Genomic DNA, 15,429 nt, shown 5'->3' with positions numbered 1-15,429 from the left:
AGCAATATGTGTCTAGTCAAACTTCCCGTCTTCTCCCTCCCCTCCCCCCTCCCTCCCCCCTCCCCGACTTCCAACATATTTAAAAACTAACTCTTTGCCACAAGTTTTACACTTAGCCCTATTTTTTTCTCTTAGTTGAGTAAAAAATGGCCAAACAAGAGATTTTTCTGCCTGTTTAGAAGGTTGTCTAGAAAAAGTAGGGGTAGTAACAGGAGGGTCAGACGGGGCATCATTTGAATTATTATTAGTTGGGTTAACTTCATGAGAAGGACTAGTAGGTGTATCGTCATCCGCTTGCGTTTCATCAAAATCTATTTCTTCATCATCATTTTCATCAATAGTTGGATTACCATAAAGAGCATTCATATATTCATGGTTTAATTGTTCACCAGGTGCAATATTATGGCAAAATTGACTCTCGGTAAATTGTAATAAACTATTATCTCTATCAAGAATAGGAGGTGTAGGACGGGCAACAGGTTTGGGTCGGGGAGCCGAGGGAAGTGGAGGAGGAACAGATTGGCCACTAGATTCACCACTCTTGGATTTTCTCTTATTTTTACTAAATATTTTTTTTAAGGAATAAGTCATCTTAATTAATCAAGCAAAGTAAATAAAACAAACAAAACTATAATATTAAAACTTAAGAGTTGGAACGAGTTTACCGAATTAACGAACAACTTATTGAAAATTAATTATCGTTGAAGACTTGAAGACTTGAAAACTTCAATTCACCAACTTCACAATTTTACACAAAATGTTACAATTAAGTAAGCAATTATAGAAGAATATTAGAGAGAGATTGATAATTTTGTGAGAAAAATAAAAGAATAAGGGGGTATTTATAGTTGAAAATAGGAAAAAAGTATAATTATAAAAAGTTTGGGGTTAAAACAAAGTTTGGGGAGTTAAATGGCTATTTTGGAAGACCAAACGGCTAGTGTTTAAATGGCCAAACGGTCAAAAAAATTATCTGTTGGGCCCAGATAGGCCCGTTTAGGACCGCTTGAACCGGCTCACTTCTCAGCTGGTCCCGGTCTCGCGGGCCTCCCCTATAGGACCAGCCCACTACCTAGCCCACCTCCCCACGGTCCCGGTCCTATCCGGTTAGGACCGTTTAGGCCCATCGCCCATTTGGGCTTGCGGTCCTGGGCCGGTCTCGATCCTAACCGACCCACATGCCACCTCTACTTCAGATTAAGAGCACAAATCCAGAAGCTCAACCAAAGAAAGAACCCCAGAAAACAAGTGAAAACCTGAAGCCAAACTGACTTTTGCTCCTTTTGTTTAAAAAAATTTGCAAAAATAAAATTTCCGACTAAATTCTAGGTAGATGAGTGTATTTCTTTGAAAATGCATAATTGTTTTCCTCTCTTCCAATGTAGGGCAGGGGTCTCTATATATAATTTAAGGGATGCTGGTATTAGAGAAGAAAGAGAGTGAATCTGTGGGAATTCTGTCAGCTAAAAATCAGGAGAAAAAGCATCTATTTTTAACAGAAAATGGATAGTTGTTGGACAGCTGTCTATCCAGATATTCCCCATATTTTTTATCCCTTTTAACTCCTGAAAATCACCTCTCTTAACCCCAATCTGAGCTAATTCTTTCATTTTATTGTACTTTAGCCCTTTTTTTCTAGAAGCTTCCTAAGCAACTATTCAGATTCCCTAATTTTTGGTTTTCAATTACCTCCCTTATCTTTTGTTAATTGCAAATGGGCCACAACAAGGCATACAGATCATTTACCAGAAACAAAGAAGCGAATCAATCTAATTAACTCAAAAATTAAGACTAATTAACATGCCATTAAGTTGCTAGATCACACAAATCACTAAAACAAAACTAACATGTGACTATTTAAAACAAATATATAAAGCTAAATATGAATCTACTGCTAATTAAATAATTTATGAACCAAAATGACCTAATTAAACTAAGACAAACAGAACACAATCAACTATGAAATGCTCTATTTTCAATCAATATAAAATAACCAAAGAAAACTAAGGAAAAGAAAAAGAAAATGTATATATGGAGCACTTAATGTAGGAAAACAAAACTGGCTGACTCGAACGGACTCTGGCGTTCTTCGAGATGAGCCGAAACTAGTATTAATCGCATATTCTTGTTGAGAACAAACGAATAACGTAAGTTTCGGGTCGAATCGATCTTGGAAACCTTGAAAGAATCAAACAAAGAAAATTAGGGGTTTCTAGCTATTTTAGATCTAAAATTTGGCGAGTTTGGTGGGAATTTTGGGGAAATTGTTAAGGGGTTAAGATTCAGGAGGGTGTGGGGATTGTGTGGTACAAATTTGGGTGGGATTGGAGACCAACCGACGCCACAAGCAATTTCTGGTGGGTGGCAGACGGTGGTGGATGAAAGAGAGGAGGGGTGAGGAAGGTGGGTCTAGGGTTTGAAGGGGTTAGGACACTTATAAGGGGGGTCTTGATCAGTTCCGGTCCATTGGATGATGGGTAATCAACGGCCAAGAATCGATGCAACCAAAACGGCGTCGTTTTGATTATTTGGGGGGATGGACCGGATTTTTTAAAGGGTCGGGCTGGGGTGGATTTTGGACAACATTGGGCCATTGCTTTTGGCCCAATTTGCAAAAGACCAAACAAACCTCTCTTTTCCTTTGTTTTCTTTCATTTTAAGTTCTACAAATTTAATTAAAATCCTAATTAAATTCTAACTTAATTCTAATTTACAAAATTAACCTATTCACTATTTCTAATATTTAAATAATTAATTAACCTAAAACTAATGAAAGAAAAATTAATAATTTTGAAACTAAAAGCTAAAAATATAAGAGCCCATGGTATTTTTTTTTGTGATTTTTATTTAATAATAAAATTAATTCATGTAATTAGGTTCTAAATACAATTAAGATCTAAAATGCTATGCAATGCAACATTGAATATATTTTGGTATTTTTCTATGATTTTAAGATATTAAATGCGGAACTAAATGCAAATAATTAATTAACAGGAAATTCCTAAAATTAATAAAATAATTAGAAAAAATATATTTTTGTGAATTTGGTAGGAGTATTTTTCGTCGGGCAAAAATCACGTGCTCACAGTGATCGGACGCCATGCCGCACACATGGTGGTAACTGTGCTGAAAATAAAAATTTAAATTATGGTTATGGTTGATGTCTCAAGCGAGACAACCTAGCCGATTGGGTCGTGATCGGACTCCGTGTGAGAATACGATGGTATTATGAATTGTGGAATATCGGCACTAAAGATCACCCAACCTAATAACATGGAAATTGACTTGAAAACTTATGTGATCCTTAACTTGATGTTTTAATGTTATTTGAAGCTCGTATTGAATTCTTGATTGTTTCCCTTGTATTACTATTCATTCTATTGAGATGGTGTTTAGCTATACATATTAGTGTTATTCGACGGTACTTGTCACACCTCCTTTTTTCCGAGGGGTAGGGAGTTTTTTTAATTAAAGTGACATTATTCGAAATGGGATTATTTATTTGATCAGAGTCACCACTTGGAATAATTTATGGTGTCCCAAGTCACCGATTTATTTTAGAATCCCAAATCGAGGAAAATTGACTCTTATTTATGGTCTGCGAACACAGAAGACCGGGTAAGAAATTTTGTTAACCCGAGAGAAAGTGTGAGACACTCCTGAGTTCCGTGGTTTTAGCACGGTCGCTCAACTATTAATAATTAGCCTAGTTATCTGGTTTAATACATGTTTTAAACCTATATGTGCATTTTTATTCCTTTTATCGCTTTTATTACATTACTGCATTTTAAACTTTTATGGAATTAATATGAGACGAGTTACGTTGTCGTACACTCGCTGTTTATACATATCGTAAATCGCGTCACGTGAAACGCACCCGCAATCTACAACGTGTTTAATTTTATTTATTATTGTTTGAAGTTGTGGTCGAGTCACGTAAAACGCATACTCGAATTGGGGATTACGTTTCGTGACCGTGCCATGGGAACCGTACCCACAGTCACGATGATTTATTATTAATTGCGCCTAAAGCAAGCTACGATGTTCGAATATTATTCAATTACTAATTTTGAGATTATTGTAAGGTCATGAGGTATGTAGTTATTTGTGGAAGAATTGAATTTATTATTTATAGAAAAGTGGGCTAGTTTAGAGAAAGATGAGCCAACTATGTTATTTATTACTTTGGACCTGATGAGACTAAATCTTTTGGCCTAGCAAATTATCCAACCCAATATCCCATATTCTGTACATTTCTTAAACAAAACTAATGACACCACAATCTCATGAACAAAATTAGTAAACAAGCCAAATTATAGTGATTCAATAGACCCTTTATCCGGTTAAATCAACTCAAAACAAAACTTTGCAACTCTAAAATTAACATCATGGTCCAATAAACATATGAACAAGGAAACAATCAGATTCAAATGATCCAAATATCAATAGAGTGAACTACTACTTCATGCTATCCAATAATCACACTAATAGACAAGAAGGTAAATGGACAATTATAATCAGTGAAGAAAGGAAAATAACGGACCTTTGATATAAATTAATAGAGTTAAAATTACAAGAGCGCTAAACAAATCGACGAGTGTTGACTGGAGCTTTCACCGGCCACGAAACCTCGAACAAAAAATCGCGACTTGCAACCTCGATCGACCTTGCAAGACCGATGATTTAGTGGCTTGTTTTTGCTGGTTTTAAAGCTATTTGTTTTTTTTTTGGGGATTTATTTGGGGGGGGGTGATTTTGCTGGATTTTTCGAAAGAAAGACGAAGAAAGAATGACACAAGTAGAAATTTCCTTATCCTAGAAGAAGAAAATAAATTTTTCTCAATTCCTTCCTCCCTATTTTTTTCTCTCTCTTCCCCTTTCTTTCTCCTCACATTTCTCGTCAATTTATAGAAAAATATTCGGAATTTTTTCAGTTTTTTTATTTTATTATTTTTTAATTAAAAAGAATTCCCACTTCCCATTTTTCTTATTTTTAAAAAAAAATAATTTCCCACTTTCATTTACTTTTATTTTTTAATTTCTTACTTTTTTTACTTTTATTATATTAAATTCCCACTTTTATACTTTTTTTCTTTTTTTTCTCACTTATTTTACTTTTCTTTTTTTAATTTTCACTTAATTTTACTTCTTTTTTTTTTTTATTTTCAGCTACCCTTATTTTTATTTTTTAATTCTAACTTTCTTTTACTTTTCATTTTTTTAAATTTTCACATTCTTTTACTTTTATTTTTTTTAATTTTCCACTTTCTTTTACTTTTTTTATTAAACAATTTCCACCTACTTTTTAATTTTATATTTCTACTTTTCCTATTTTTTAATTCCAAACCGAAATTTATTTATTTTTTAAAATTAATTTTTATTTATTTTTGGTTTTTTAATTCATTTTATTTAAAAATAAAGATAAAAATAAAAATAAAAATAATAATAATAGTAATAATTGACTTTTTAAATTATTATTAATTTTTACCATATATATATATATATAACAGTAACAAAGCTAAAAAATATAAGTGTAACAAAGCTAAAAAATATATATTAAATTTCTGAAAATATTTACATAGTAGAAGGTGATAAAAATTCAAATATAGTCAAAAATTAGGTGCTCACAGTACTAACATCCCTTTTGTCGGGGGCGCTGCATCTTTAAATGGATGCAGGTAGTTACATAGCAGGCAGTGTTGATCAACTTTAGTGGCACATCCTCTTCCCAGCAGACTTGGTGAGCTCCACTTCATCCCGGGGTCACGTATTGTATCTTTTGATCATATTATTATCACGTCTCAAGGTATAGTCGGGGTCTTGTTGCCGGCACTATCAAAGACTCTTTTGTATCTTTTAGAGGCTCCGTAGACACTATGTGGGTTGTATATGGGTGTTGGGAATGTTAAACAAGTTATGTTGTGTTTGATCACTTGTTCCACTCAGACCATAAGAATATGTGTATTTTGAGACTTAAGCGAAATAGCTAATGAAACGATTTAGTATTGCATGTATGAACTTCCTACTGTCTAATTAATGAAATCAGTCTTTTCTTGATCATGGGTGAGTTGAGTAGAAAGTATCTAACAGGCTTGCTCGACCGGGTTCATTCGGTTGAGCGCCAGTCGCGCTTCCCGAGGTTGGGGCGTGACATGAAAATTACTAAAATTTTAAAAAATAATAATTTTGAACCTATAATTTCAAAAGTGTAGTAGTTCATGGTAAGAGACTAAAGTTAAACTCGTCAAATGTAGATTCTAGATCCATCTCTTCATAATAGTGCACTCATCCTCTTGAAATCCTGGATCCACTGATTTTTGGATGGTTTTCATGGCCCAACGATTGTTGGTTTTGGGGTGGTTTAGTGGTGTCGATTTGGTGGTGTTACAGTGATGTTTTGAGGTGTTTTTGAAGCTGAAAAATAAGATGGGACGTACTGGGGTGCTCGACGGTGAACCTATGGTATGGCTAAGGTGCTTTCATGATAAAAGGGCTTGGTTGAGCTGGTTCTACGGTGGAAGAAAAAGCTTTTTAATGGCTACAAAGTGCTGGTTTTTTAAGAGGAAGACTCAATTCTCCTCTATTCTCTCTTAGAAAGTTGCTGGCTGCGCAGCTTTGGACCTAGAGCTCTAGGATAAAACAAATATATAGTGTGTGCGCGCGCAAATTAGGATAAAAAAGAAATCGCAAAAAAATAAAAGGAAAAGAAGCAGTCTCCCAAACGTGATCAGGTGTGTGAAAAAATCCAAAGAAAATTCCTATTATGCCTATATATGAATCCAAAACGGGAGGGCAGGTGTAAAGTTTGTTACAAAAAAGAATCTTTATCACTTACCATTTCTGATTGGCTATTGTTTTTTGTTTCATTTTTCAATTTCTTTCCTTTTTGAAGACAAATAAAGAGAATTACAAAGATAAAAACATTAGCTAAACTATCTTTTAGATTAAAAAAAAATTACAAATACTACTACGGAACACTTGCAAAACCACTAATCTTTCTAAAATTAAAAGAGGACGTATTTTTTGTCATTTTAATTTATTTTTTTTAAGTAAAACCTATAAAAGGTAACAAAAAAGTTAAAATATCGAGATTAAATTTTAATATATTTACATACTAAAAGATAGTAAAAAGATTAAAAATGATCAAAAATTAGGTGCTCGCAGCATTAATTTCACCATTTGAATTTTCTTGATTATTTGGAATGCTAACTAAATATTTCAAGGTGTAATTGTTCAATCAATTATATTTAATTCAAGAACTTAATGAGAAAAGTCTATAAAAAGAAATAGTAGAGTTGATACTCCTTTACAAATATTTGTTTGTATATATCGAGGTCCACCTCTAATGTATAACATATTTTTTCTTATGTTAAAAGAAGATATCTCATCTTATTTAATACTATTAACAAGTAAATTATCGACGAATAAAAATGCAAACTCTTTGGTTATCCACAAGTTAACGAGGTTTAAATAAATTAGGGACTTTTTTTCTTAAATTTAACACGCCCGAAAATTACCAAAATGTGTTGCCTTTGAATTATTATGCTACCAATAAGCCTACTTATTATTTTACTAAAAAAAAAATATATTGTAAATTTCAAATTAGAATACGAGGAAAAAACAACACACAAACACAGAGAAAAAAAAAGTTGATGAAATATTGGTACCATTTTATTTTTTTTCCTTGATGTTAAATTCCAACAAAATAAGTTTAACATCAGATAGTTAACTCAGAAACACAATAATTTTTATTGAATAAAGATACATATGAAATTTCTATCTTTAAAGATATTATTTAAATTAACATGAATGATCTTTACGAAATAATTGGAGTAATACAATTAAGAAAATTATTTTTGTAATCAAGTGTTGGCTCATCTAGTGGGTAAATAAGTCAGGACAACCAAAAATTTCTGTTGGAGCTACAGTAAAGTTCCTTTTTAGCCAATGAAATTGCTCGCTTTTAATGTAATTACAATAAAATCATCCTGGGCCCATGGTACAGAAGGTTGACACGTTTCGCATTAGAGCAAAGACTTTTTTCGTCATTCTAAGCCTACAGCAAAGCACTAAAGCGAAGAGAACAAGCAAAGAATGCATAAGTAGTAAGACCAAATGACCAGAATACCCTCACAATGCCAAGCAGCCAAGCAGGTGCGTAATATGTTGATCTGGTGTGTGCTTATTCTTCCTTTTAAGTAGTAGTAAATTTTTAAGATTCATAAATAGGATTAGGACGATCTGACGACATCGTGGGATATCCTATCAAAAATAAGTACCAGTTTTCAGTTTATGGGTTTTTACAGTTATTTTAAATTAATATTATAATAATTAAATTTACTGTCAAATATTTATATACGATCTGAACAAAAACTATTAAATTTACGTGATCTCATAACAAACAAATTAATTAGATTCGCCCCTACTGGTTGGTAAAAATTTACCCGCACCGGGTGTTTACACCAATCCAATAACTAAATAACACTTGTCACTTAATCTAACTACTACTATTAGTGGATAATCATAGTTAACTTTCATTAGTTTTGCACATAATCTAAAATAATAATTAAATATACCTAATAATCTAGTTAGCTATTTCGATGGTGTGTCTTTGTTCTTTAACTGGGCAATGCTTTTGAAATTCTAGAGTAGTAAAACGATATAAAATTATTTGCATAAACACTTAAATTGATCATCTCTTTTTTATTTCTTTTTCCCACCGAACTTAAACAATTAGCTAAAGTAAATTAAATTAAACGAATATATTGTTGACCTTACAGTGGCCAGTCAAATGGTGTTTTATGTGTAATAATGGCTAGCCAATATCAATAAGAGCTCTATTTCTATGGATTAAGAACTTTCAAGTTTATGGTTTTCGCAGTCTTGTATTTATTCCTATAATTATTGAAGAAGACAAGATTTTGCCCAATTATTTCACAAAGAAACGGGATTAGAACTTAGATTAAGTTAGGGGGAGGATGAGGACTATGAATCTCTAAAGTCACTTCAGTACATATTAATACAAGATGCAGCAAGCATGCAAAGAGGAAGATCGCGGGGAAATAAAACAAAGAAAATGGCGGCATGTAACGTTAGTTATTATATAATTCGACTAGTCTCTTTTAAAATTTATTTATTTATTAAAAAGAAAAATTCCTAGAAGACCTTAGTTTATCTTCTATAATTTAATTAACTATTTACCGTTATTTTGCACCTCTCTGATGTTTTTTGTGTGCACGGTTGGAACTAGACTTCTCCGCTTGCGGTAGCAATGGTCCAACTTTTCGGCTCTGAACTTTAATTTGCATACGGTAGAGAACTTGTCTTGGGCACCTGCGACAGTGGAATCTTCATATATACTTGACGTTCGATGAGCTCTCGGATCAGTTATGTGCGAACTAGGAGCATGTCCTGTTCCGCCTGCAGAACTTCAGCATCTTTTGACCATTCGGTTGAGTTTTGATTGCCTTTTCAGCTTCAATGCTACAAAAAACATAAAACAACGTTTTATATACTGATTATACCCAAGAGTCAAACAATCATGCTAAGAATGTACATCTAAAACATGACATATATTTTCAGTATCAGCATACCAGTTATTATTATATGTGGAGGTGCATCTATTGTATGGTGTTCTATAAAACTAGAATCTACTACTTCAGCCGTACAAAGAACATTAGCGATGGTGGCATCCTTTGGTGTTCACCAATGTATGACTATTATTAGGTGCATTCGGTTAATCTTGTGAATACTGGAAAAAGAAAAAAAAGTTGTCTCAATTGCTATTTTTCTTAGTATTAGTGTTTTCTTAGTTTTATTTCATAAGTTGAGAAATAATGGCTCAAGCTACAAGTTTAACACCCAACTGACACATGTATTGCTTGTTCCAACAGATCGCTCTCCGGCTCAGTTTAAGAACAAGAATAGTGATGTCTTCTTCATATTGATATTGCCAATTGGTTTTTTCTGAAACCCCACAAATATGAGAAATACCTAGTTTTCCTGGCACTGCGAAGCCATATTTGCAGATCTACCAGCTGACATTTGGATGAAGAACGGAGAGCAAAACAGTTTAAAATACTCAAGTAGAGAAAACTGGCGAGTGCTTAGCCAATACTTAATGAGTCCAAGTAGAGAACTCTGTCTCCCCAGTTTTCTTGCAAAAGGGAGTAAAGAAGCATACTGGGCTTCTCAAAACGCTCACCATGATATAACATAAATAACTCAAGATCAGTCCAAAAAATAAAAACATGAAAACCTAACCTTTGCTCCACTGTTTTATAATGCACAGCATGATGAATTGGTTAAAATGACGAGAGACCAGCAATTTGTCGGAATTTCTCATATGATACCCAGAATACAAATTGCCAAGGGCCAAGCCTGGCCCATGTAGGAAAGAATCCCTTCCACAATGCTTTGACTCCTTCAATTCTGACAGTTTTGACAAGGCAATCATAAGAGTTTCTATACTTATTCTTCCCTTGCTTGTCAGCAGCCTGATTCATCATTCTTGTCTTAATTACATCTGCCGGACAACTCAATGTAGTCGCTGACAGGCCTGACATTATAGATGATAAAGTGTGTGCATAAATATTATCATTCGCTATGTTGTTGTTGATAGCAAAGCGCTTTGCATGATCATAGCATGCCAATTCTCCCATGTTAACTAAAAAAGCTCTTTGGACATTTGGGAGTACGCCTTTCCAAAGTCCCCCAAAGCCTTCAGTCCGAATAATCTTGTTGAAAGCATCAAATGGCCCACGATATCGAGGTTCCATACCCTGACCTACCATTCTACTGTCTGCTTGCATCCTAACTTTGACAAGATCAGCTGGGCTTGCCACAACCTGAATCACAAGAAGACAAGCAACTATGACATGTTCCACAATGAATGCTGCCGAAGGGAATTGAAAGCTTAAGCACAATAAGCCAGTAAACTAAAAAGTTTTTCCATAGTGTATCATACTTCACTTCTTTTCTTTTCTCCTTTTTTTTTGTGTGTGTTGTTGTGGGGTGTTTTTGTGGGGACAAGTAGCCCATCATACTTCACATTTTTCTCAGCTTAGCAGTATCAACATTTCTTTTATCAACTTAGCATTAGCTGATCATACTTCACATTCTTCCCAACATGCACAAAGCTATAGGATAACAGAGATGAAAAATGTAAATAAGATAATGTCATGTGAAATCTAGTTAAAGATAACTAAATTAAAGATGAGAAGAAAAGGGTTTGTCATGATACCATCTTTGGTGGAGAGATAAAAGTAACTCGTTTCTATAAAATTAATAGAGTGATAAATTCAACAGACATCAACAAATACAAGCTTCATAAGCCCTTCGAAGGGCACCTACCAACATCTATCTCTAGGCATTGTAAATAAAATTTCAAACAAAAGGAAACTGTTCCAAAGAATGTATAAGACAGCTGACTGTTTCTCAAAATGAACAAATTAATCAAAAAGACCTTCATCTGTTTACTACAAAGTCTCAGGTGCCACCAAGGAAACAAAGAACTGACAAAGTAATCAACAATCTAATAGAGAGATTGCTCTTCCCTAAAGAGCATATATAAGTTGCTCAACTCAATTCAGATCATGATGAATCCATCAAAAAGAAACACTTGTCCATCTCCTGTATTTTTAATGTGAAAGAGGATCTGATTTAATTTCTTATACCTCTTTGAGGGGCTACTCTTTGTCTAAAGTAAGCTAAAGACCCCACCCCCCACGGGGGGGAGGGGGGAGGGGGGGGGTTGATACAAATAGGGCAATCCGCTCTATAAACCAGAAGATGACCATTGACCGCTTATAGAAAAAAAGTTATTAATAAACATTTACATTTTCGGAATTCATGTATACATCGCCTAAGTTGCCCCGACATGGCAATTTAGGTGTCGCACCCATGTCGACATGACACTAGTATGGGTGTGAGTATGGGATCCGTACCGGATCTTGTTAAACAATTTTTGTTACTTTGACCACGACGGACGGAAAAATTCGAGACGAGATATAATTTGATTCCCAAAATCAGAACCAAAACTAGGGTAAATTTGAAGAAAATAACATACCTTATCTATTAAATCAATCATTTACTTATCTACAACTTGAGAATAAAAAAGAAATCCACACTTTACAAGCTAACGTAAGTATTCTACAAAATTTCTCATAATTTAGAGATATTTTTATATTTTTGAATTATTTTTAGCCGGATCCCCGCACCCGTATCCGTACTAGGATCCGTATCCCCGAATCCTAGAATTTACATCTCGAAGGATCCGACCTCTAGATCCACACCCGTGTCAAACGTCCGCACCCGTGTTCGAGCAACTTAGTACATCGCTAAGAACATACCAGAATAGAAGCAATTACTTACAGGCAATACCGACTGGTAAAGGTTAAGACTTAGTTGTTGGAAAGAGTCTTTCTAATTTGTTTAGTCATGGAATCCATGTAGGTACAGATGTTATATTTCGAGTACCTCTGGCATGAGAAACTCCTAATTTTCTTAAAAGAAAAATTATTTAGTGTTATGGCTGCAAAAGATTCATATAGCTAACCCAACTAATTTTCCATTGCGCATAGATGATTGGTTTGAATCCCTTTTATTTTACTCTAAGTTTCTAATCAGTCCTGTTGCAACTTGCAACCACCTTGAAGCCATTTCTCCATCAAGCACTAAGGCAAGGCTCTATTGCAATCCAAATCCAATAGGTGCAGACCAGCAAAAAATCATTTAAAATCTATTTGGTAGGACTAGAAATACACTGGAAGCATTCTGATTAAAAAATCTTCTCCAGAGGAATTTTCTAATTGTCTTTTTTAATGTTTTAAGTCATGAAAAATCTTCTCTAAGTGAAAGAATTTTGCAACATTAAAGGGATATGAACTCCGATCACTCAATGCATTAGTCATCCATCCAACTCTAACGACCACACTAATGAATACTGCAGTCACCATCGCATCCGACCTGCCACAAATTTTATCGGCACCCAGAACCACAATTGCTGCCACCACCTTCCTTCAATACTATCAGCTACCCACTACTATCATCAATAAGCTCCCAACTCAACATAGGAAAATGGTGAAGAAAAAGAATTTCACTGAAAGACAATTTCCTGAAAGAATGTCACTCCATCTTAACCATTTGTACTCGAACTCTTACCAACTAAACATAATACTTTCACCTTCTAACAAAAAGTAGTCAATCCTTTAGAACATAAACTGCAATATCTTTATACACACTGTAATAGAGAAGTTCATCAATCCAAATACAGGAAAGCACAACCACATACTCCCACCCCCACCTCCCAAACTTCTTCTATCTAATCATTCAAATTTAACATATATAAAACCACTCTGTTTCAAAATATTTAACTCCTTTTTCCATCTTAGAATGTCAAAATATTTGACATTAGTCCACTAATGATTTTCTGATACAAACTTTGATAACTTTTCACTTATTCAAATTCGTTTAACTATTTAAAGTTTAAACCTTGAATAATGTTTTCCTTATCAAACTACATTTTCCAGCCACTTTTTATTACACGTTCTGCCACTACTACTAATATAATACATAAATCATTTTAAAAAGTTTCCTCCACGTCTAGTCAAATTCCGACAATATAAAATGAAACAAATTAGTGCTTTATACTATTATTTCAGATTTCATGTGACATCTTCTCAATTATCTTTCAACATTTCGAACTTTCTTTTTATTAAATTCAGCATAATAATCATTCAAATACGGAAGAACAGTAGTAAATCAGACCAAGTTAACACGATATTTCAATTCATTTAGCTCAATACAACAATATAATTCAAAAATCAATGATATTTCAATTTATTATTTACCTGAGCAATAACACCAGATATTCCACCAATAATAGATTTGCTAGGGAGAGAGAGAGTATGATCAGCAGGAACCAAAAAATTCCGCAAAAATTCATAATTCACGATTCGGATTGGAGTGTAAAATAGATGTCTTATAATTGCCGGTGATAATCCTTTGTATAGTCCAAAAGCGCCGTCGTTTTTTAAGATCTCTGATACTACTCGAACGGCGGATGTCCGGCGAGATGAGGCGAGAGATTCACCGTGGAGTTGAAGCCTCGTCTTTATGAGGTCAATCGGGAAAGTTGCTGTTTCCCCCGCCATCGCCGATATTGCTGTTAGAGCTATCTTTGTTGCATGGGCGTTCCGGCCGTCTTTGAGCTCTTGGGTTTTCATTCAGCTAGAGGTAGGTTATCAATCGTTTGGTTGGCGTGCTTATTTTATAAAATTTATATATTATTAATTTTTCGATTATTCTGTTATGTATAACGAAAATTAAACTTTTCGAAATCGCCCCAACGATGTCGATTTCTCTTCGCTATCGGTACGGTTCAGTTCATGATATTAATTTTCAATATTTTTTTAATATCATGTAAAAGTCATTAGTGAAAGTAGAATGCAATAATATATATACATTTATAGGTCTTAGGAAAATTTACTAGACAGTTTTACTGTTTAAATGGTGATCAATTAAGAAACATAAAAGATGGTTAGAGTATAGATCCATCCACTACTTTACAGCAGTATAAATGAAACTAGCAAAGATAAAGAAAATATAAATCACACGAGTAGAAAGATATTAACCAAGCTGAGACTCAATAATAAAGTTTATAGAAGATTAAATATTCATAAATCTAAATCAGACGAAAGGAAACATATTCAATTCAATACATTGTAGTTTGCTACTCATAATCGTTAGAATACTTTATCTTGCTAGTAAATATGCTGAAAATAATTTAGTTTCAGTAGGAGCAGCATAATATGTTTGGGAATTATGATTTTGATTTTAATTACTTATTGGCTTATAACCATTTTTATAATTTCATGGCTCAAGAAAAAATTTAATGCTTTATTATTTTTAAACTTAATATATAAATATATTTTTCACATATAAATTTATTCGGTACGGTTCGGTATTTTTTCGGTTTATCTATATTATATTAAAAGTACGAAGGCCCTTAACAAAATATTTGTTCTCCTTTTTTACCCTTTAAAAATAGGTTTCACATTGGACAAACTTGTAATTGTAATTTACTTATTTTTCTAATACTTAGGACTTTAAAATCTACTAAACTTTATTTATTAAATTCTTCCTTATTTGAACAATGAGGAAACTCCTAATATTTAGGAATCTAAAATTGAGTAAGATTTTACATATATAATTATTTTCTTATTTAAATTGTGTAACTATAATGAAAACGTTATTTCAAAGTTTGTCTTCTTTTTAATTCTTTGTAGACCGAACCACGTAAGAATATCATCAAACATGTCAAATTTCAATTTATTTTGTCAATTTCTTTTTAAAAATATGTGAGTATTTTTAACTCTAATTTTTCTCATGAGCACGAAGTGTTAAGGTGTCACGACCCGAAATTTTTCA

The 15,429-nt window shown here is 33.5% G+C and overlaps 1 protein-coding gene across 1 annotated transcript; it reads right to left on the bottom strand.

The window, feature by feature from the left end:
* Nucleotides 1-9,083: 9,083 nt before the first annotated feature.
* Nucleotides 9,084-14,265, bottom strand: LOC107790711 (mitochondrial uncoupling protein 3). Its single transcript, XM_016612671.2, has 3 exons — nt 13,851-14,265; nt 10,264-10,847; nt 9,084-9,483 (listed from the first exon to the last, which is right to left on the bottom strand). The coding sequence occupies exons 1-2, from the start codon at nt 14,223-14,225 to the stop codon at nt 10,305-10,307; spliced, it is 918 nt and encodes a 305-aa protein (XP_016468157.1). The 5' UTR covers nt 14,226-14,265; the 3' UTR covers nt 9,084-9,483; nt 10,264-10,304.
* Between the last annotated feature and the right edge of the window lie 1,164 nt (nt 14,266-15,429).

The sequence above is a fragment of the Nicotiana tabacum genome, chromosome 24, assembly GCF_000715075.1.
Source record: "Nicotiana tabacum cultivar K326 chromosome 24, ASM71507v2, whole genome shotgun sequence".
NCBI lineage: Eukaryota > Viridiplantae > Streptophyta > Magnoliopsida > Solanales > Solanaceae > Nicotiana > Nicotiana tabacum.
Note: the sequence above shows the minus strand (reverse complement) of the source record. Positions and strands in the feature narration are given on the sequence as shown.